The 24,729-nt window shown below is 47.9% G+C and overlaps 1 protein-coding gene across 1 annotated transcript in view; it reads right to left on the minus strand.

The window, feature by feature from the left end:
* Positions 1-376: 376 nt before the first annotated feature.
* Positions 377-24,729, minus strand: part of LOC108800127 (PHD finger protein 24-like) — a gene marked incomplete at its 3' end in the record, with an annotated part of 82,489 nt that continues 58,136 nt past the window's right edge. Inside the window, exons 2-5 of the mRNA XM_018572074.1 lie at positions 15,870-16,269; positions 9,734-10,009; positions 7,089-7,220; positions 377-469 (exon numbers count right to left, since the gene is read on the minus strand). Of these exons, the coding sequence (XP_018427576.1) occupies positions 377-469; positions 7,089-7,220; positions 9,734-10,009; positions 15,870-16,265 (897 nt within the window). The remainder of the gene's footprint in view (positions 470-7,088; positions 7,221-9,733; positions 10,010-15,869; positions 16,270-24,729) is intronic.

The raw sequence follows: 24,729 nt of genomic DNA on the forward strand, positions 1-24,729 counted from the left end.
CTGCCTCCCTCCTTTCTTCTCATGACAGTTTTTAAGCAGAAGTACAGATTGCAGTGTCTGACATACTGTTGATCTCTCGGGCTGTATATCGTTCTATTTCAGCTGGCCGCTAAATAGTATAGGAGATTAGCGCAGACGTTTACTTGCAATCATACAGACAGGGAAACCCTCAGATGTTTCCTTAAAGAACATTAGGTAAGACTTCACAGTAGAAATAAGATTTTCCTTGTGTTCGTGGTTACAATTAGTCTCATTGCTCCCATTCAGCTCTCAGAGACATCATAGAATGATCCTCCGCTGAGAGACTTATATGACTGTTCTGTGTAGACGCGGTTTCTTCGGCGGAATTTTATTTCTGGGTCTCTGCGCACATTACCCCGCTCTGCCCCTTGCTGAACCTGAATTCAGGGAGGAATCCCAGCAGGCGTTCTGTGGCTCCGCTCTCTCGCGTCTCATCAGATGTCGTGAGCTAAAAAAAGAGACAGAGAATGCTTTATCTTTATTGGGAGATGTGAGAAGATGAGTGCGGGTCTTGCTGGCGGTTGCGCGGCCGATCAGTGTGTTTCTTTCTGCTTGTTTTCTTTTATTGGGTGTTTGAGGGTGAAACTCATCCTATCGGGTCTCAGGAGGTACTCGGCTTTCTTGTAGCTTTGTGTTTTTTGCTCTGAGTTTGACCTAAAAGTGCCTCCTTCCAGCTCTATATCATTGGGCATAATTAATAACTTACTGGCAGCCGGGAGGGGAGCCGGGGCAACCAGAACATATACATAAAACGCTTTGCAGTAAGGCGGTTTTGCAAGATGAAGGGTTTGGAATATCAGAGGCACCTCAGGTCTCCAGCAAAGACAACACAGCAGAAAGAAGGCGTTTGATGCATCGAAAATGCTAGCAAAGCGAGTTGAATCGCACCAGCGCTGACTAAACTGGGCTTAAAAGAGAACTATGGGGTAACCTTTTTATCCCATTGTTCTCTTTAGGGTCACGGGAGGACATATACTAACGTTCTCCCGTGACCCAAAGCTCAGTGTATCGCGGGCTATTGCTCGCTATATACTGAGAGCGCCACAGCCGGGACGGATCCCAACAATGCTGTCAAGATCCACCCAGCTGCGTGAGTGACAGCTGGCTCTGCCAATCTAGAGGCAGAGCCAGCTGTGCCCGCCCCCTCCCCAGTCTGTTGCTTCAGTCAACGCTGGATGATCGGAGGGGGGCAATCCCTGCCAGGAGAGATGACTGACAGTCACCGCTCTCTGCAGGGAGATGATCGGGAAGTGAGCGAGCGCCGGTATGTGTTCGCTCACCTGCCCGATCTACTGAGCCGACCTGTGACAGCCTCATTGTCACAGGTCGGCTCGAACTATGAGGATGAGGGAAAATCACTCCCCTCATAGTTCTCCTTTAAGTAAGTTTAGAGAGCGGGCCTAGACCTTGGATTAGGGGAGTAGTCTGTCTATGGGGTGACATTATTCTGTATGTAATGTGGAGGAAACATTTGTAAAAATTGTTTATATCCAGGGTTGGGCCAAACTAAGAGTTTCCATTTCACCGTAATTTCTGTGAAAATTGGGAGATTTCTTTAAATGTCACCATTCACCAGCAAAATACATTAGAGCCAATGGGAAAGTCTGAATTTAGGTGTAGCTAAACCTAAACCAATGACATCACTCTAGACTGATCTCCTGATTTGGACTACAAATACCTCCTCTATGCAATACATAAAGGGAAAGTCTTTCTCAGGTCACAGAAGAGAAATCTTGGAATCTGAAAAAGTGGAGGTGCAGGAGAAAGCTTTGCAGCTCCCAGAGTTTTGTGTTGTAGCGCCCTCTGCTACGTCGCTACTAAATTTAGTGTATATCTGGACTGCAATCAGTCTGGATGCTATTTGCTCTGAGTTCTGCTGGATTCCCTGAGTTTGGTGGATTGATTGCTTCCCCCTGTTGCTGGGTTGAGGACTCAGCATACAGTGAGGGGGGATCCATCCGCAGACCGTGACTATGCACCTGACTGTGACCAATCCCTGAGCATGATGACTCAGAGGTGTGGATGAAGGCAGGGGATAAAAGGGCCATCCCTGGGAGAAGGTCTATGTGATACAAGATGCCTGGCCTAGACCTCAGCATGTGGCAGATGCTGGGGGCCTAGAGGCCTAAGATACTACTGGATGCCTGATCTAAGCCTCAGCGTGTGGCAGATGCTGGGGGCCTAGAGGCCTAAGATACTACTGGATGCCTGGTCTGAGCCTCAGCATGTGGCAGGTGCTGGGGGCCTAGGGGCCTAAGATTCTACTGGATGCCTGACCTGGGCCTCAGCGTGTGGCAGCTGCTGGGGGCCTTGAGGCCTAAGATACTACTGGATGCCTGATCTAAGCCTCAGCGTGTGGCAGATGCTGGGGGCCTAGAGGCCTAAGATATTACTGGATGCCTGGTCTGAGTCTCAGCATGTGGCAGATGCTGGGGTCCAAGAGGCCTAAGATACTACTGGATGCCTGGCCTAGGCCTCAGCATGTGGCAGATGCTGGGGGCCAAGAGGCCTAAGATACTACTGGATGCCTGGTCTGAGACTCAGCATGTGGCAGATGCTGGGCTCCTAGAGGCCTAAGATACTACTGGATGCCTGGTCTGAGCCTCAGCATGTGGCAGATGCTGGGCTCCTAGAGGCCTAAGATACTACTGGATGCCTGGTCTTAGCCTCAGCGTGTGGCAGATGCTGGGGGCCTTGAGGCCTAAGATACTACTGGATGCCTGGTCTGAGCCTCAGCATGTGACAGATGCTGGGGGCCTAGAGGCCTAAGATACTACTGGATGCCTGGTCTTAGCCTCAGCGTGTGGCAGATGCTGGGGGCCTTGAGGCCTAAGATACTACTGGATGCCTGGTCTGAGCCTCAGCATGTGTCAGATGCTGGGGGCCTAGAGGCCTAAGATACTACTGGATGCCTGGTCTGAGCCTCAGCGTGTGGCAGATGCTGGGGGCATAGAGGCTTAAGATACTACTGGATGCCTGGTCTGAGCCTCAGTGTGTGGCAGATGCTGGGGGCCCAGAGACCTTAGATGCTACTGGAAAGGAAACCTGATGGAAGCCGGGCTGGAGGTGGAATCTGCTTATTGAGGAGTGTCTCAGAGGAGCTGGTGAGAGCTACCGTCTAGAACCCTGTAAGAGATCCATCACCCTATTCTCAGGTACTTTACTGAAGAGCAGCCAGTTGGTGCACTACAAGTCCTGTGGCAGTTCTCCTTCAAAGTCCTGGATGATTCCTGGCTGTTCTCTGTGCTACTTCATATTACTGGTCGCTCTTACAGGACCGTTGTACTACTAATACAAGCCGTTGCTAAGGGAGAATACAGAGTCCTCTGAATTGTTACTCGGGTATCCTGCAATCCCAAACCCTCTCTCCAGTTGCTGATGTGCAAATAAATGCTAAAAAGACGACTCAAGCCTGTTCTGTTCCGGAGTGTCGGTGTTGTTGAAGCTGAGAAAGGGGCCGGTGGCTGGCAAAACAGGTAGGAGAGCCCAAGTTCATATCAAGCGGCTCTTTCGGGGGTGAGCGCTACAGTGTACACTAACACAAGCTGAGAAAGTGCTAGAGACACTTACTACCTCCACTACACAGCCCTGTAATCTTTGTATTTTTTCCCTTTCATGAGCCAGGGTTCGATCCCTTCCACAGACACAACAGCTGGTGCTCGATTGCTCACCAGAACCATGTACCTATACAGTATGCAGGTGAGCAATGAGTGCTGTGGAAATAACGGATGCAGGTACCTCCCAATACTTACAGGACAACTGCACCTTTTCATCCTCTTCACAGACCCATTCCTATGCTACTCCTGTTTGCTCATAGAAATGAATGGGGTCGCAGTTGGAGGAGGACCCACTGGGGGTACTTTTGCAGGAAAGGCCATGCAGCACTGGACAGGGCCCACAGAGAAGAACGCTGAATCAAGGAGGAATGCGAGTGTCTGTCCATGTGGACTATACTGGTTGGCGGAGGATTGATAAAGGGACAATTGTAGCAAATATACAGTCAATCTTAAAACCGATATGTGGTTAGCTATGTAAAATGGTCACCACATTGCCTTTCCACAGTTCAACGGGGTTGAAGACCTTTCTACTCTGTAACTTTGGACAGACACAGGGGATTCACCTCCACCCCAAGTCCAGCAGTACACAAAGTGGTTATTGTCTTCAAGTCATGCATAGACACAGGGCACCTCATCCACATAACATGGCAGCACCCCAGAGAGAGTGCGAACCAACACTTCAGGACTCTCCAATGGAAACAGAGTAGAGCTCGCCAAAATAAGCCTCAAGTCTCCAAACAGGGTCCTCCAGCGTGACCCAGCAGTTGCCAGTAGACTGTAGTAGTGTAAGAATGTCCAGACAGGTATGATTGCAGTAAATAAATAAACTTTACTAAAATACAATAATTGGTGATGTAGCCCCCACCACCTTCTGTGATGTGGCTACTAGACATTTAGTGATTGCCAGGGCTGTAGTCAGCCTGGTTGGGTTATAGAGGCATTTATCTGGTTAGATCCAGGTGCCTGGCATTGACTGTGCCCACCTGGGTGGAGTGTGACTCTGCTGTATTGTGGGACAGCCAATGAGAGGAGGCACTGTGAGTGTATGTACAGGACAGCAGCCAATCACTGAGTTTCACTCAACCAGTGGTGCATGCTGGGATAGGGTACAGATACTGGTGGGAGTTGCCATGTGCTTAGACTAGTTGGGACCAACCATGGATTTGCACAGGGCTGGGTGCTGTCCAGCCACCCCCCAGGATAAGCCTGAGGCCTGAGGGTGGACAGAGGCTGGAGTGCGGGAAGTGTTTTCCTGGGCCTTTATTATGGAGGAGGCCTGTGCTGTTGCCAGAGGAGGAGAACCAGGAAAACAGATGGCTCTTGAAGGTACCTGGAACTTAGAGGACTTCAGGGGCATGTCTGGCATCTCTCCTGCTGAGGATTTATGTCCATCCCTGCTCATCTGTTACTTCAATTACTATTCCCTGTACCACAAGTGGATCTACACTGAGATGCTTAAAAGCCTGGAGTCTATGTCTCTTACACCCTGGATGTCTATACCCCCTATACCCTCTCTCTCCCCAGCATGAAGATGTTAATAAAAGTTTGTCAGCATTGCATTACTGGAGTGGTGTATCAGCTTGGGGGCAGTAGAAGAGGCCGGTTAAATGCTAATGGGGGCAGCTGAAGACCAAATCCCTTAGCAACTAGTGATGACCCGGGTTATTCCAGCAGCTCCTTTGGGGGTGAGCGCTACAGTGAGAACAACAAGGTTAAGGTTCAAGTGAAGATTTCATGATGACTCAAGCTTGGTTAGGTATTTTCACAAAAATCTCAGGCCAAATGTTTTCCAGGTGCGTTCACAACCGCACAACCCGCTCCAGAGTGCTGCCAGCTCTAAGAAACTCTCTGTCTCCCAAATTTCCATTCATTAGAAGTGGCAATCAACGTCTTTCGGGGGAACACAGATAACAGCCATTTTCCCCAAGAAGAACAAATTCTCACCCTCAGTCACATCTCTGCAATTCTTCCTAGTTCCGGAACACAAAACACCGGACTACTCTGACTCTCAATATTCCCACTACTAACTCACATGTGACTCAACTTGACCTCACGTAAACTCCTTACAAGTCCCAGCTCCCTCCCTTGACTGACAAGAAAATCACCAACCTTCCAAGTTACAGTAATAACATCTTAGGGGCTCTACAGCTAGACATTTGGCCATCCCCAAGGAAGCGAAAATTTTGGCAAAACTGGACAGTTTACTGACCAACTTTGTACAGGCCTAAATCTCTGCAGCTTGTTATGTATAATCTGTAAATGTAACCCATTATAATGGGCTCCTCTTAGATGAGTTATGATTTTGGAATACTGGAACAAACAGGAAACCAGAATGTATGCAGGAGTGAGACTAACATGGCGGGGTACCTTAGTGGACACGTGTCTATACCACACTACTGATTATGGATTCCGTGCAAGGTTGCATTCCTCAGCACTCACCTTAACACATGTTGTAGAATCTCAAATCGATATAAATAAAAATAGGCTGTGTGTCAGGCATCTGGACACCTCCGGGTGGCGCTGCAGGAGATCCGGCAGTTCCAGTGTTCCCTTGCAGGTGTCTCCAGGCAGGCAAGGGCTGTCAAGGACCTGAGCGCCTCCAGGTGGCACTGTGACTCTGGAACCAGGTCCTGCACTTCCAGGGTTCACCTGCAGGTGTCAGCAATTAGGCACCACCTGCTGATGACCTGGGAGGGTATTTAATCCCTCCCTGCAGTGAGCCCGGTGCCACAGTATTGTCGCCATTACCTGCGACCTGTTTCCTGCATCCTGGTGCCTCCTTGTACCCTGACCATTGGTCCGTGGCTCTCCTCGTGTTGCCTTGCTCCCCAAGTTCACTTGCCCTGTTAACTTTTGTGTGTGATTATGTTGTTTTCCATTTTAGTTGGCTATTATTAGTTGCTTGTGGTTACTTGCTTTCAGTGTGTTGAATAAACTGTGTGCTCATAAGCATTGTCTGGTGTGGTCACACATTTGGTCCTCCCGTATAGATACCTGTACGCGATGTGGGGACACCCGTGTACGGTATCTTGACACAGTGATTGTATATCTTTTCACAAAAATCTATGTACATTGTAAAAATTGCACACGTATGCAATGTGTTTGGAGTGATATGAGCTATGGGCGTACTCCGTGGTGTATCTTGGTTTTGTGCTGCCCTAGGCAAGACTAAACCCGAGCACCCCCCCCATCCCTAATCTAAACTAGTCCCACCCCTTCCTGTTTAAGACATTTTGCATAACCTGTCAGTTGCAGGATACAGCGGGCACGGTGTATCTAGATTCCAACTGGTTGCGCTATCAACGTAGCGGGACGCTCTAGTTCTACCTTTGCAATAGCCGCCTTCTCTATTCCTTGATTGGCTCCCTAGTTCTGCAGCTGCAGCACCGATCTTCTGCCTTAATATGCTGAGCCCTCTAATTCTGCCTTGGCCGCTGGGCTCTGTATCTCGCCCCGCTCTAGAGACATAACCCTGAATGGAGTTTATAGGCTGCACTTCCCTGGACTCACCACCACGGAGGTGTCGATGAGCATGATGAACATCTGGATCTCACCCCTGGGGATCCTGCGGAAGCTTCTCCGCTTCCTGAAGTCAGAAATGGGGGTGCCGGTTTCCCATGGAGGTCCGAACTGCCAGTGCATCTGGACGAAGGTCACACACATCAATACATTGCACAGCACATTGACCAGGAAGAGGAAGGAGCTGCAGCATACATGTAGGAGTAGGCGGCATAGGTGGACATGTTGATCCCCCAGTCAAAGAAGCACCAGGTCCAGGAGTACTGGCAGTAATTTATGAATTATGAACTGGTTTGGGGGCAGCATTTTTTGGTGGCCCCCTGGAAAGTGCCGCCCTAGGCAAATGCCTAGTTTGCCTTGCAGTAGATACACCCCTGGGCGTACTACGGTTACTTTTCAGAGCTGCGGCTGGCCTCACAGCAGACATCTTTGATTCGATCTACTTCTGCCTCTCAAACTTATGGTTGCAATAGTCCGAAGACTCGTATCTTGCGTATGAGCACACTTCCAAGCTTTATTTACCTGGCCTTGAACTGTCTATACATATGGGATTTCTGTTCCATCCATACACTTATACCACATCGGGGTCTATTCAGCAAAGAATTTTCGGGCAACGCACCCCCGAATGTATCCAGAAAACCCAAATATAACATCTACCGTGAGACGGTCTAATGATATTTAATTTGGCGGCATTGGATTTTGCAATAATCTGCCCAGCAAACGTCACAAAATATATACAGTGATTGTAGACACAAACCGATGAGTGAGTGGAATATCACTGTGGTCATAAATATTTCATTGTGTGAATAGCCGGTCGAATTTTTCATAAATAGGCCCCAGAGATTTTGTATGAATTACATTTATTCAGTGCAATGTTGCAAATATTCTGGTATCCTCCTGCATCATATTCTTTGAATAAGCTAAATACATATGAGAAAGAGAAAATATGATATACGTATACCCATGGACACGTGGCAAATGCATCTCAAATTATATATAATAATGTGTATACTAGCCTAAAACCTTCATGCTCAACCTGTGGCTTCAGGACCCCATGTGGCCCATTGGTACTTGTTGTGCTGTTTTCGCACCCCAGCAGTCAGTGCTGGGAGGGGGATCACTGGTTTGTATAGGGGTTGTATTGGCAGGGATCTCTAGCAGTGTCATTTAATGTGTATATAGTCTTTGTCTCCTGCAGCATGACTTCAATCTTCACCCACCCCTGCAGCACATCCACAGTCTCTGACCATTTTCTGAAGGAAGTCCACAGTCTCAAACCATCAACTGAATGACATCTACAGTCTCTGACCATCTCCCAAAGGATGTCCACAGTCTGTGACAGTCTTCTGTAGCATTACATATACTGTGTGGCCCCACGTTTATGTCAGGGGCCACAAATAAGCCTCTCTTTACTCCATGAAGGCCTAAAGTGCCTCTATGACGGAACTTTTCACTTTTTAGCTGAAAGATTAGGTATGAGAAATCGTAGAGTCTTGTTGATATTATAGTATCACCTACTTCACTGATGGATTCGTCAATTTTCCCTCCTTTAAAACCCCAATAAACACACGGACTGCGCAACATGGATTTCACCGGCCACAGCAGCCCTTTTATTAAACCAAACAACTTTAACAATAACCAAAAGTAATAAACCAAATAATATACACAAGTGGTAGGCTAATTAGCCGGATTTGTGGGAGGAGCCCCACACATTTAAACTGCTCCGTCTCCCACTCTCACCTGTCGGCTCGTGGGCATCATCCCACCCACCTCACCCCCTTTTTCAGTTACCTTTTACTCTTGAGTATGCCCCCATATTTTGCATACTGACCATAGTGACCACGGCACACCTCAGGTCATTGTAGGCAGGTCCATCATCTCGATTCCTGGGTACGTATCAGTGGGGCTTTGACCACAAATAATACTGTAAACAATTGTTGACGTGAGAAGGGTCTTTTGGTGCCCAACAGCCCAAAAAGGCCTCTCCTAACACTCCACCCATGTCCCCAGCCGCACCACAACCAGCTCGAGGACACTTACTACTTCAATGTTCCCAAGGGGCCAGGCCCCCGCCCTTGACAAATCCAGACACCAACAGGGGGGAAGCACCCATACCAGCTGATGGCCCCCCATTTTGTAATCAACTCCGATTTTGTAGACCCCCCAAAGACCCCCTAACCCGCCAAGCTGCCGTGACAAAAGAACCCCACAAACCCCATAACTACAAAATCCAGGGAGGGAGGGTGGGACAACCTGCTTCCTTTGTCGATTTCCAGAAAAGGACGTCCCTCAGCCCTTGCAGATCCTTCCCATGCGGCTCCTCCCTGACACCTGACCCCCACGTCCAATCAGGTAAGAGCAGCTATTCCCATTTTATTTTTAACTCTTTCTCCCGGGACTATTCCTCCCCCCAGTCATGTAGCCCCTCCGCTCTGTCTCTCCGGGTCTGTCTTATAGAAAGAAACCGTATCTAGGAAGCAATTTAACAAATTCACCAAAATCCATCAAAGTTTCATCCAACCAGCAGAAATCAAGGGGCTTTCAAAATTCCATAATGATGTCCTTTGTGTTTTTCTGTCAGCAGGCGAAACGTACAGATTAGTCTGTTTACCCTTTTCTATTTACAGCCTAAAAACCTTCAAAAGCAAACCACATAATGCCAGATCAAAGTCCGGATGGTGCGCTATGTGCGCTATGTGAAACATAGAAAATAAAGATCTACTTACACAATAGTAACAGCTCCATCCTGTCTCTGTATGCGCCATTTCCGTGACCTCAAGTGCATTGTCATTCTGCAGGTAGCCCATCCGGCGCAGACAACCATCATGGAAGACCCGAGAACAGATCCGGCATGGATAGAGACTTTCGGCGGTCCACACTTCACAAATCTCACACATCTCATCGTTGGAGATCTATGAAAAAAAAAAATATAGTGTCATATTCATTGTACAGCAATATATCATGTTCACGTAAAACTGGTCTTTGTGTTTTAGGGAGGCATCTGTGCATTGAAACATGGCCGAAATTCTTATAATAGCGAAAGAGTCCAGTGATGAGATTTACTCCATGTTGTCTGTGTACTTGCTCTTCGAGGAAAGCGTAACAGAGGTGTCATGTCATCACAACAGAGAGACCCTTGAAGGGAACATACAAACTCCTGCAGAGAGAGTCTTGAAGGGAACATACAAACTCCTGCAGGGAGAGTCTTGAAGGGAACATACAAACTCCTGCAGGGAGAGTCTTGAAGGGAACATACAAACTCCTGCAGAGAGAGTCTTGAAGGGAACATACAAACTCCTGCAGAGAGACCCTTGAAGGGAACATACAAACTTCTGCAGAGAGAGTCTTGAAGGGAACATACAAACTCCTGCAGGGAGAGCCTTGAAGGGAACATGCAAACTCCTGCAGAGAGACCCTTGAGGGAACATCCAAACTCCTGCAGATAGAGCCTTGAGGGAACATGCAAAGTCCTGCAGATAGACCCTTGAAGGGAACATGCAAACTCCTGCAGAGAGACCCTTGAGGGAACATCCAAACTCCTGCAGAGAGATCCTTGAGGGAACATCCAAACTCCTGCAGAGAGAGCCTTGAAGGGAACATACAAACTCCTGCAGAGGGCCTTGAAGGGAACATACAAACTCCCGCAGAGAGAGCCTTGAGGGAACATGCAAACTCCTGCAGAGAGACCCTTGAAGGGAACATACAAACTCATGCAGAGAGCCTTGGGAAACAGAAAAACTCCTGCAGAGAAAGCCTTGGGGAACATACAAACTCCTGCAGAGAAAGCCTTGGGGAACATACGAACTCCTGCAGAGAAAGCCTTGGGGAACATACAAACTCCTGCAGAGAGAGCCTTGAGGGAACATACACACTCCTGCAGAGAGACCCTTGAAGGGAACATGTAAACTCCTGCAGAGAGAACTTTGGGGGAACATACAAACTCATGTAACAGAGCTGATTGGCCAAATGTTGGCACAAGGCTGATTCACCTGCTCCTTCATAGATGGAAGTACTGGGTATTTCTTTTCAACTCCCAGTGCCAAATGGAAGCACAGAAGAGCAAAGAAAAGGAAAGTATATGCTGATGGGTTTTGAAGGGGGCTGTAAACGACACTGTTGCGCCCCCCCAAAAAAATCCAAAGCATTGCTCCTGCAATAGATGACGCTGAATACCTACGTGTGGTGGGTGGAAGGTCTAAAACTCTGCTGTTTTCAGGCAGTAAAGCCTCAGGGAAAGTCGACAGCATTCTACACTTTCAGGAGTGTTGAATGCCTATGATGAGTACCATGGTTCCTTCAACCAGCCACCAGCCCCTATGCAACTACAGGACTCAGGAGGAACAATTGAGCATAGTGGAGGATGTACGAGGGGAGGCCAATAAGTTCTTACCCTTGGCATGATCTAGATGTGCTAGGGATCTGAAACTTTGCAGGTTTATAGGTGGATATCTTAGTAATATGCATGCCGCCAATTTTTGTGTTTATAGGTCATGGGGAATTATAGTTAGAGCCAAGAGAAATGGAGTAGGTGTCATGCTGGACAAAGTTGAATACCGAGCTCAACTTTCGCCACCGCACTTGGTTCCGTGGCAGTTGACGGACGACCTTCCCTTGGGTCATCCTGTATATTTGTGCGACCGCACTTGAATTCTCTCTTCTATCGTTTGACAGTCTCATATGATGGACAATCCTCTCCATACACAGCGGACATCTCTTCATGGATTTTATGGGCACATTTCCCTTGAAGATGGAGCAACCTAATCACGGCTCGGTATTGAACTTTGTCCGGTCATGACACTTACTCCATTTCTCTTGGCTCTAACTATAATTTACCATGACCTAAAAAAATGGCATGCCTGTTACTAAGATATCCACCTATGGAACTGCAAAATGTCAGATCCCTAGCACATCTACATCATGGTGAGGGTAAGAACTTATTGGCCTCCCCTCATAGACACTCAGCACTCCAAGAAGTGTCAGATGCAGAAGATTTTTGTAGCTGGGTAGCAGTAGCACGGGCTAAATGAGAAGGGTCACTATTAACACTTTACATGAATGGCTTTTTTTTTGACAGGGTCTTTTTTGAGCTGAACTTCAAGATGAGTAAACATTGTCCTCATACAAGAGTCATGGGCATTCTTCCTGAATCTTGATGAGCTGTGTGTATTTCTTCCAGACCTGCCCAGTGTGAGACTTGGTGTTACCTGTAATAAAGACCAGTCACTGCTACAGCGATATGATGTCCCATCCAGGAAGGGGTTAACGGCCAGCTACCTGGAATGTTTGACTAATCGAATGTCATTTGTTGAGCTACGGGCTGCGAACTGTTAAGATGGAATATTGAGCTTTCGGGTTTCTGATACAAATTGTTATTGCATTGATCGGTGCCGTCTCCAGCCGCTAAGTGCTGAGTTATGGATGAGGTCTTTGGAAGTAGCCGGCACAGCCATGAATTATGTACCGAGCGCCGCTCTATCCCAGCCGAGCATGAGCGACGTGAAATGACTTTCTACAGCCAGAGAGAAACGTTGTAAGAACAAACAATAAAAAAAATATGTATAATTACGCATTTCGGCGTGCCATTAAATAGAGTTAGCGGGAGCCCAAAACGTCAGAATGAAACGCAGTCTTTCAGCTCGATATCTGAGGACAGATTGTTCAATATTACAAATGAACTCCAGGCCAACTGGTAACTACACAGATATGTTCTACCTGCCGATCTGAATCTGTTCAACCTGACGAATAATTTGTATTTCTCCATTCAGTCCTGAGATTTTAACAGCCCTGCCAGAAATCACAGCCCTGTCGGTGACCTGACTTCTCTACTGCAGTTAAGCTATGCAGCTGGGCCACCTGCCCTTCCCCTGGCCTATGACTGGGCAGTAAAGGAGCAGCAGCAGACAGATGAGGATATGTCACTGCTCTCTACTCCTGTGAGCATGTTTTTTTGTCAGCTTTTATGCATTCAGCACTAGTGATGAGCTTTGGGCTCAGGTTCAACTCGAACCTGGCATGTTTGATTTTCGGGCAAAACCTGACCCTTCAGCTAATAGCTCTGAATGAGTAGGAAGGATGTCAGACCTCTCCAAAGAGACCGCTGCTTCCACACGAGCATGCTGCATGAGTACAGACTACTCTAGTACAGACTTCCCTACTATAGGGTGCTCTAGTATAGTCTACTTTAGTATAAGCTCATCTAGTATAGCCTGCTCTGGTATAGGCTACTCTAGTATTGTGTACTCTAGTATAAACTACTCTAGCATAGCCCACTCTATATAGATGACTTCACTACAGTCTACTCTAGTATAGGCTACTCCAGTATCAGCTACTCTAGTATAGTGTGCTCTAGTATTGGCTACTCTAGTATAGTGTGCTCTAGTATTGGCTACTCTAGTATAGGCTACTCTAGTACAGGCTACTCTAGTATAGGTTACTCTAGTACAGGCTACTCTAATATTGGCTACTCTAGTACAGGCTACTCTAGTATTGGCTACTCTAGTATAGTGTGCTCTAGTACAGGCTACTCTAGTATAGGCTACTCTAGTATAGACTACGCTAGTATTGGCTACTCTAGTATAGGCTACTCTAGTATAGACTACTCTAGTATAGGCTACTATAGTATTTGCTACTCTAGTATAGACTACTTTAGTATCGGCTACTCTAGTACAGACTATTCTAGTATAGGCTACTCTAGGATAGGCTCCTCTAGTATAGGCTACTATAGTATAGGCTATTCTAGTATCGGCTATTCTAGTATAGGCTACTCTAGTATAGGCTACTCTAGTATAGGCTACTCTAGTATAGGCTATTCTAGTATAGGCTACTCTAGTATTGGCTACTCTAATATTGGCTACTCTAGTATAGGCTACTCTAGGATAGGCTACTCTAGTATTGGCTACTCTAGTATTGGCTACTCTAGTATAGGCTACTTTAGTATAGGCTACTCTAGTATAGGCTACTCTGGTATAGGCTACTCTAGTATATACTACTCTAGTATAGGCTACTCTAGTATAGGCTATTCTAGTATAGGCTACTCTAGTATTGGCTACTCTAATATTGGCTACTCTAGTATAGGCTACTCTAGGATAGGCTACTCTAGTATAGGCTACTCTAGTATAGGCTACTCTAGTATAGGCTACTCTAGTATAGGCTACTCTAGTATTGGCTACTCTAGTATTGGCTACTCTAATATAGGCTACTCTAATATAGACTACTCTAGTATATGCTACTCTAGTATTGGCTACTCTAGTATTGGCTACTCTAGTATTGGCTACTCTAATATAGACTACTCTAGTACTGGCTACTCTAGTATTGGCTACTCTAATATGGACTACTCTAGTATATGCTACTCTTATATAGACTACTCTAGTATTGGCTACTCTAGTATTGGCTACTCTAGTATTGGCTACTCTAGTATTGGCTACTCTAATATCTAATATTTACATGATAGAGAGACAGGATATGTGGGAAATTCACACCAATCTTGCCTTACTGCTAGCCAGTGGTGTCACGAAGGGGGGTGCGGCCCACACCCGGGTGACACCATTGCAGACTTGTTTGCCTGATGAGACCCTGAAACGTTGTTTAAAGTGTTCTACTTGCAACTAGTAAGTTAATAAACACGTACTGAACTTGCTTTGGAGTGCCGGTGTGCATCCTTTCCACCATTGCAGGGGTGACACCAAAATGATTGACAGTCATTTTGGTGTCACCCCCTTTAAAAAGTCGGGCACTCGGTCATTATATTTCCGGGGACATCATTTGTCAGGGGATGGTATCCCAAATCTGGGGACTGTCCCCAGAAATCAGGGATGAATGGTCAGCCTACACTAGGGAGCCCACACTAGCCACCAGGGAGCCTCCACTGGCCACCACAGAGCCCCCACTAATCACCAGGGAGCTCCCACAGAGCCACCACTAATTATTATGGATCCCGCACTGACCAGCAGAGAGCCTGCACTGATCACCTGACAGTCTGCATTGGCCACTGAGAGCCTAATTAGGGAGCCGCCTCTGCTGCACCCACACGCACCTGTGAAACTCTCTGGACCCCTGTTGAGAGCCTGCACAACCCTCCTGAGACCCTGGAGACATCAGGCGGAGAACCCAGAGCTTCATATTATTCTGCATTGCTGTATAATGTATTGCTGGGCTTTGTAGTCCTCTATTGCTGATGCTATTCTGCATTGCTGTATAATGGTATTGCTGGGAATCGTAGTTCTCTATAGCTGTTGGCAGTCTGCATTGCGCGGTATAATGTATTATTGCTGGGATTTGTAGTCCTCTATAGCTGATGGTATTCTGCATTGTTGTGTAATCAGGGGTGAGGAAACTTTTTTTTAAAAACGACTTGCCCAAGGGCTAAAGCGGGGGCCGAATCTACTTGCCCTTCATGACAATCTACTCATCCCAATACAAAAAAATAGTTTTCATCAAAACTTGGGATCCACCAATGCCGGTTTTTCGGTATCAAGTAAGAGTACCGATATTTTGCTTTTGGTACTCGCCGATACTGAATACCAATACCGGTGCTTCCACTGGCATGGAGCAGGCTTCCCGGGTAATCAGGAAGCCGGCAGCGGGTAATGACATGCCAACCGGCTTCCTGATTGCCAGGGAAGCCGGCTGCATGTTTGGCCGGCTTAATTGTGGTTGGCCGGGAAACCGTCTTAAATAAAATATTAACCGTTCTGTAAGCAAAACTTAATTTTCTGGCAGTGCCCCTCCCGAGAATAGACTCTGGATCCGCCCCTGGTTCCCAGTTCTCCTCACCTCCTCTCGCTGCTCCAGGCTGATCTCCGGAGGATCATCGTCATTCAAAGCCCGAGTAGGTCTGATGAAGGCCGGTGGGGTGAAACGTTTGGTTTTATCGAACTCCTCGGGTTCTACTCCTTTGCCATCTCGCAGTCTCTCCCAGGCTACTCGGTTGATGGGGTTGTCCTGCCAAGGCTGGGACTGGCACGGGGAGTCGCTATCTGAGTCAGCTCCATCCTTCTCCTCTTCTAGGACCTTGTCCAGAACATCTGCTTTGCTCCCTTTCCGGATGCAGCCCTCGGACTTCCTCTTGCTGGGCGGCCGGTCCTTCAGCCCGTCTTTGAACGCAGACACTGCTATGCTGACCTTCTGAACCTGCTCCACCGTCTGCCTCTTGGACATCAACACGCCCATCCTCCTGCAGGCCAAAAGATAGACATAAGATTAGTGAGCAGTCAGGGAAACCTTAAAGAGAACCTGTCACCAACATCAAAAATGCTGGTAGCAGCACAGAAAAATCAATGACTTTAAATGCTGACTTGCAGTGGGTTTTTTTTACAATGCCTTTTTGTATACTTTGAATGTACCTTTGAACTTTGACTACTCCAGGAAGAATCAATTCCCTGGCACAGCCCCCTTCCTCTTTTGCACGTTAAAGGCAGGCCCGGATTTCCCACAAGGCCACCGAGGCCTGGTCTCGGGCGGCATTGGCGCAGAGGGCGGCAGCAGTGTCCTTGTGGGGAAGTTCCGGCCGTCGGGCGGTAAGTTGCCCTCTCTACATTTAGTTCTGCTTTGTACAAGCAGGACTAAATGTAGAGTGAGGCAGCCGATTCTTCGTTTACATGTCATCTCGGGACTACACACATGCACTACTTAGGTAACCTCCAAAGATGCCAACATTGCCTTCTGTAACTACACACATGTACTACTCAGGTGACCTCCAAGGCGCCAACATTGCCTTCTGGAACTACACACATGCACTACCCCGGTAACCTCCAAGGCACCAACATTGCCTTCTGGAACTACACACATGCACTACCCCGGTAACCTCCAAGGCGCCAACATTGCCTTCGGGAACTACACACATGCCCTACCAGGGTAACCTCCGAGGCGCCAACATTGCCTTCTGGGACTACACACATGCACTACCCTGGTAATCACCAAGGCACTGGGGCCCTAGAAACCTCATGCAGCAGGGCCCTGAGGTTTCTAGTTATGCCTCTGATTTCCACTGTACATTCAGCTGTTTACCTGGAGTACAGCATTAAAATTTCAGGCAGGACTAAACCCCTCAGTGCTGAGAGTACCAGAGCGTATCTCACAGTGACAGCAGAATTCCGTTAGGTCTCCTCATGCTATTTTTAGCCCCCCCCGAAACCTTCCCTGTCCCATGATGCTGCTTTCCCACCGTGATAGACAATAATACGGAGGGACAGCTGAGACGCCGGTCATTTCCTGGGATAAGATAAAGCTGCGTTCGCGGTGAAGCGCCATTTTTATCAATTTGTGCAGCGAAGGGGAGACGGATGCCGCCGGTATACTCGGCGACACGACGCTTTAAGGAATTGATGGCTCTCCAGTCTGTTATACACTAACAGCCCATCAGCAGCCCCCGAGCAGCCGCCGCCGCACGGTGGGAATAAATGGGTAGCGGAGCCTGTGCTGACATGTCGCGCAGTAGACGTGGTATCAGCCTGGGATGGATTGCATTAGCAGACAGCCTGGAGAAGCCTATTAAACCGGGATGACAAGTGGTGGAGTCCTGCGAGAGCCCCTCCAGCGCTTGGCGTTAATGGAGGCTCGGCAAAGCCAAGATGAAGGGCGGGGGTGAGGGAGAGGGGTCAGGGACGGAGAGACACCTCGTTCTGTTACATTGTATCACTTCAGGTGTTACAGAATATCTCCAGCATGGGGGAAGCAGAAATGTGCAGACGCGACAGGAAGTTTCCGTCTCTGATTATTTATTAGGATATTATTATTTTATTTAGGTGAATAAAACATACTAGGTATGAATATTTCAGGAAAAGCAGACCGTCATGGCATGGAGATCAGGCTACACAGACTGGAGAATGACTCAGAGGAGGAACCCACCCCTTCCACTATCTTATAAGACTGGGGAAGGACTCAGAGGGGGGACACACCCCTTCCACTATCTTATAAGACTGGTGAATGCCTCACAGGAGGGACACACTCCTCCCACTATCTTATAAGACTGGGGAAGGACTCAGAGGAGGGACACCCCCCTTCCACTATCTTATAAGACTGGGGAAGGACTCAGAGTTGGGACACACCCCTTCCACTATCTTATAAGACTGGCGAAGGACTAAGAGGAGGGACACACTCCTTCCACTAGCTTATAAGACTGGTGAAGGACTCAGAGTAGGGACACACCCCTTTCACTCTCTTATAAGACTGGTGAATGCCTCACAGGAGGGACACAATCCTCCCACTATCTTATAAGACTGGGGAAGGACTCAGAGGACGGTCATACCCCTTCGATTATCTTATAAGACTGCTGAATGACTCAGAGTAGGGACACACCCCTTCCATTATCTTATAAGACTGCTGAATGACTCAGAGCAGGGACCCACCCCTTCCTCTATCTTATCAGACTGGCAAATGACTCCTGTTGATCCTGCCAGAAATATTGTGGGCTGATAACTTCTTGTGCTCTTTTCCTGTGCTGACTGTTATCAGTCACATTGTTCCCAGCTCTCTTTCTGTGAGCTACAGAGCACCTCTCTACTATGTTATGGAGATGATGAGACAGGAAGGCAATCTGTATTCCTATTCTAGTATCGGTATTGGTGCAAACACAAGTATTTGGGCGAGTACTCGTACCGGCTCAAACGCTCCGAAACTTTTCACGATACCAGAATTTACGGTATCAGGAAGCCAGACGGCGAGTCATTACCCAGCCCTCTAGGCTCTTGATTGGCTAGAAAGCCAGCTTCAAGCTTCCTCGTCACCTGGTGACGAGGGAGAGTGGAGCTAGAGCCAGCTTCCCGGCTAATCAGGAAGCCGGGTGGGGAGTCATTACATGCCACACCGGCTTCCTTAATGGGACTATCGGTATTCGGTAAGAAAATAAAATAACTGTACTCGATACCGAAAAACCGGTATCCCTAATATATATATATATATACTTTATCTCTAAATACTACTAATATACCGGAATGTGTGGTCAATTGTGGCCAACAGACCATACACTTGAAGAAGGATCCTTCCGCTCTTACTGGTGAAGAAGCAAGAACACCCCATGTGTCAAATGATCACATATTTAAGGTTTTGGGACATTTAGCTTGTTTTTATTTAATAAATGGGACAGTTATCTGGAGGGGTGGGGGTATTATTTGTCAGGGGGGTATTATTTGTCAGGGTGGCTTCCCTGGCCAGACTATACCATACCTACCCTGTATCCCTGAAAATAAGACCTACCCCGAAAGTAAGACCTAGTTTGGTGGTAGCATGTGAGGGGGAACTGGAAGAGCAGGAGAGATGGTATCAGCCTGCAGGGACATACTGTATTATGGGGATGACAGGGGACTCCCTCCGGCCAGCGAAGTGATCGCGAGCACTCCAGTACCATACTTCACCAGCTGCTGTCCCCCTGAAGGCACTGCTTAAAGGAGAACTATGAGGGGAGTGCTTTTCACAACATATAAGACAGTGTCCTATTTTCGGGGAAACACGGTGTCTGGCATGCCTATGCACACCCTCTGTATTACCATTTTGGCATTCTCTAAACATGTTACACGGAGCGACAAGCTACAGCGACGAGCTACAAGCGATATTGAACGATATTGAGCGACGAGATGTGAACAGCTCCATTGAAATGGGTTGGAGAAGCTACATAGAGCGATATCGCTGCAAAAATCGCTCGATAAATCGCTCAGTGTGAATGGGGCCTCAGTTGGAAGCACGGAATTGACAATCAAACTTTTTAGCATGACCTTTATGATAAAATCTAGAATACTTTTAGAAGGTGATGAGGGCGCCGCAGACTTTACTGGATATCACTTTATCTTGCAAGGTCTGCTTTAAGTTGAGGACTTGAAAAGCCAGCCATAGTGAAGCCCACTGCAAGCTTTCACGGCCTTCACAGGCTCCTTCTTCCTCTTAATCTGCCAGATGAAGAAACCTTTTTGAGCTTTGGAACATTGCAACGATTTCCACTAGATCTAGCTTTTAAAATTGTTATTTTGGTCACTTTGATGTAAAAAAAAAAAAGCACTTTTATTTCTACTGGAAAAAGATCCCGATGTGATTTGGAAATGTTCCTCCATTATATTTCATTTCAGAACTCAATGTTATGCAATGAGATACTTTCCCTATTGCTGGTTCTGTACTGTACATACAATGGGAACACTAAAGCCAATTGCACCTAGCACCCCCAAAGCCCAATTATTATTTTATTATTATTATACAGGATTTATAAAGCGCCAACAGTTTGCGCAGCACTTTACAATATAAGGAAGACATTACAATCACAATACAATTCAAGACAAGATGGTAAGGAGGGCCCCGCCCCTGAGGGCTTACAATCTAAAAGAGGAGGGGCCAGTGATACATGAGGAGGGAGCTGCGCGGGGATGAATTGTTTGAGAACGTGATGGTTGAGCGGTTAGGTTGAGGTGGGATAGGTTTCCCTGAAGAGATGAGTCTTAAGGGATCGTCTAAAGGTAGTCAAGGTGGGAGATAGATGGACAGGTTGGGATAAAGAGTTCACCTAACGTTGCCATGGCAACTCAGGAAAGATGAGGCGGGGCCTAGGGGCTTACAGAAGACCAAGTATGGGTAAAATATAAGAATGCAGCATTTTTTCCAGACTGAGTACGAGTCCTGATACTTTTCCTCAAGTACTCGCCGATACCAATTACCGATACTGTTAGTGTCATGTGACAGTTTTCTTAAAACTATACAGACTAATCATTTTAGGACAGTGGTGGAGTGCCAGGGCCTGGTTGCAGCTGCAAGTGCTGAGCTCCTGATAGTGCTGCCACTGACTCCACGTTGTAGAGACAATAAATCCCAGCAACACATTATACAGCAATGCAGAATAATACCATCAGCTCTAGAGGACTACAAAACCCAGCAATACATTATACTGCAATGCCGAATAGCAACCAGCTATAGAGGACTACAAATCCCAGTGATCTGTTATACAGCAATGCCGAATGGTAACTGGCTATAGAGGACTACAAAGCCCAGCAATACATTATACAGCAATGCCGAATAGCAACCAGCTATAGAGGACTACAAATCCCAGCAATACATTATACGGCAATGCCGAGTGGCAACCGGCTATAGAGGACTACAAATCCCAGCAATACATTATACAGCAATGCAGAATAATACCATCAGCTCTAGAGGACTACAAAACCCAGTGATATATTATACAGCAATGCCGAATGGTAACTGGCTATAGAGGACTACAAATCCCAGCAATACATTATACAGCAATGCAGAATAATATGAAGCTACATAATCTGTACTGCTCTGGGCAGACAGCCTGATATCTCCAGCAGAGGCTCTCAGGAGGCTGTGCAGGGTCTCAGGTGGGCTGTGCGGGGTCTCAGGAGGCTGTGTGGGGTCTCGCTAGGGCTGTGCAGGGTCTCCTCAAGGGTCCGGAGGCTCTCGCGGGTGGCGCACATCTCCTCCTCCTCAGGAAGGAGGAGATGTGTGACCGGCGCTGTAAACAGCCACCATGTGTGGTTCACAGGAAGGCTGCCGAGGTCCTCAGCAAGTGCAGGACCTCAGGCAGCTGCTTCTGTTTAGAAATTAAAAGTGCAGCAATAGGTACTTGGTATCGGGGCATTCCTAGGAAAATAGATGCATTCATAAAACAAAAACAAATCATCAAATGTACTTATATCTGCCTTTTCTAACCTTTAATTTGCTATTTTATGGCAACTGTAAAGAAGAAGAACTCTGCTAAGCAATATTTCATTCAAACTGGCTGGAAATAAAAAAGGTGTATTTATGCCTCTAAGGGCCCAACCCCATCCCTGATCCAATACCTACATCCCTGATCCAATACCTCCATCCCTGGCCCAATACCCCCATTCCTGATCCAATACCCCCATTCCTGACCCAATACCCCCATTCCTGCTCCAATACCCCCATTCTGTCAGGGTGTCACAGAGAAAAGACATCTACAGACACCCAGACCTATCCTCCTACTTTACACCTTCAGACCTGTCCTTACCCTTCACAACATCAGACCTCCCCTCCCCTTCACACCCTCAGACCTGTCCTTCCCCTCCACACCCTCAGACCTGTCCTTCCCCTTTCCACCCTCAGGCCTGTCCTCCCCCTTCAACCCTTAGACCTGTCCTCCCCCTTCACACCCTCAGACCTGTCCTTACCCTTCACACCCTCAGACCTGTCCTCCCCTTCACACCCTCAGACCTATCCTTCCCCTTCCCACCCTCAGACCCGTCCTTCCTCATCACACCCTCAGACCTGTCCTTCCTCATCACACCCTCAAACCTATCCTTCCCCTCCACATCCTCAGACCTGTTCTTCCCCTTCCCACCCTCAGACCTGTCCTTCCCCTTTACACCCTCAGACCTGTCCTTCCCCTTCACACCCTCAGACCTATCCTTCCCCTCTACACCCTCAGGCCTGTCCTCCCCTTCACACCCTCAGACCTATCCTTCCCCTCTACACCCTCAGGCCTGTCCTCCCCTTCACACCCTCAGACCTATCCTTCCCCTCTACACCCTCAGGCCTGTCCTCCCCTTCACACCCTCAGACCTATCCTTCCCCTCTACACCCTCAGGCCTGTCCTCCCCTTCACACCCTCAGACCTATCCTTCCCCTCTACACCCTCAGGCCTGTCCTCCCCTTCACACCCTCAGACCTATCCTTCCCCTCTACACCCTCAGGCCTGTCCTCCCCTTCACACCCTCAGACCTATCCTTCCCCTCTACACCCTCAGGCCTGTCCTCCCCTTCACACCCTCAGACCTATCCTTCCCCTCTACACCCTCAGGCCTGTCCTCCCCTTCACACCCTCAGACCTATCCTTCCCCTTCCCACCCTCAGACCTGTCCTTCCCCTCCACACCTTCAGACCTGTCCTTTCCCTCCACACCTTCAGACCTTTCCTTCCTCATCACACCCTCAGACCTATCCTTCCCCTCTACACCCTCAGGCCTGTCCTCCCCTTCACACACTCAGACCTGTCCTTCCCCTCCACATCCTCAGACCTGTCCTTACCCTTTACACCTTCAAACCTGTCCTCCCCCTTCCCACCCTCAGACAGATACATTGTATATCCTGGTTTCCCTGTAGGTGGTCCTGATATCTGGTCACATGTAGTCTCTCTTCCAGTGATGGGAGCTCGGTACACTCTTGGACAATTAGTGACCTTCGCGCGACGGATTGAGCGCCCTGCGCAGGACAGGGGTCGGCGAACTCGCAGTCCTTCCACGCGGCATGCGGCAAATTAACAAGTCTGTGATGTGAACACCGCCGTAAACAATGACGTGGAATCAAGCAGATTAGCCGCGTCCGCCGGAGCCGAGGTTTGGCAGGAATACAATAGCGGAGCTTGGGAGAAAATGGCTCATTAATTGTCTGTATATCATAGAGCTGATATGAAATAATGTCAGGGAAGAGGGACAGGCAGGATTGGGTTGTAGAGGAACTACATATCCCAGCATGCCCTATGTGAGCTTCTCACAATGTGCATTAGAAGCTGCAGCATGCCGAATAGAGCTCCGCCTCATTTCCTGGCTGGAGGGCATACAACATCATCTGGCTCTTGCCTCCTCAATGTGACTGCCCCTGGCCCCGCCCCCTTTCATTCAAAAGATTTCAGTTCTGTCAATCATAGAGGCTCAGCATCCCCCATGTGGGCGTCACCTATGCAAATACAGCCTGCCTAGTAACACCCACTTCTCTATACTGACATGTGACATCCACCCATCAAGGTATTTTGATATTTGCATGACTCCTCCCAAGGGCCAGCCCACTGCTTGCATCAGAGCTGAGAACTCTTGTGAGTGGTACTGAGGCAGGGCGCTGTGATGTTTTCAGGAAGCTATGTACAGAACTCTGCCGGCCCCTCCCACCAGCCGTGATCTGCCTGCATTGCATTGCAAGACATGCACAGAGACCCAGTGATGACATCATTGGGTCTAAAATAAGGTATGTCATGAAAATGGAAAGATTTGATGCAAAATTGTCATCAGCCTGTCGATGAGGGATCGGGGGAAACCAAGGAAGGGGGCGGAGGCTCAAGGAAATCTCACAGCTGAAATCTGTTTGATAAGTGCAAAAAATACCTGTCAATCCCGCCAGAAATCCAGAGCTGTGATGGCTGCGTGGCGCTTCTCAGGGCGAGTTTTCTGAGGGTGACAACAGGGGACCATGTCTCTGTAATGTGTGTTGAAACAGTCTTCATCAGAAGTCCGTGTGACATGGTGACAACACAGGGGCACAAGTGTGAGACAAGGGCAGAGCATTGTCACCCTATAAAAGGAAGTGCCTGAGCAAAGACTTTTATGGTGACAACGCCGGGGATAATTTCAACGAGAGCTGCAGATTTAAAAGTATCGAGAAGGAAATTGAAGGTATTAAAATGTCAAATTGTATATTAGATTTTAGAGAGTTTATATATGCTTTCGAACAACCTGCGACCTGCGACCTGCGACCTGCGACCTGCACGGCTCCGACACACAATGCAGTGCAAAGAATCTCTCTGCTCGTCATGCAGTTTTTTGCAGGTTACACATGCAAATCAGAAGAGATTTCTGTCATTTGTCTTCTTGTTTTTCCTCAATATTGCCACCATGTTTTGGTGTTTCGCAGTAACGAGGGATTCGTCTCCCGGCACAGAATCTGCATAGGATTATTCATGACAGCTTCCAT

The sequence above is a fragment of the Nanorana parkeri genome, unplaced genomic scaffold (assembly GCF_000935625.1).
Source record: "Nanorana parkeri isolate BGI_ZX_2015 unplaced genomic scaffold, ASM93562v1 scaffold1926, whole genome shotgun sequence".
In the NCBI taxonomy this organism is placed as follows: domain Eukaryota; kingdom Metazoa; phylum Chordata; class Amphibia; order Anura; family Dicroglossidae; genus Nanorana; species Nanorana parkeri.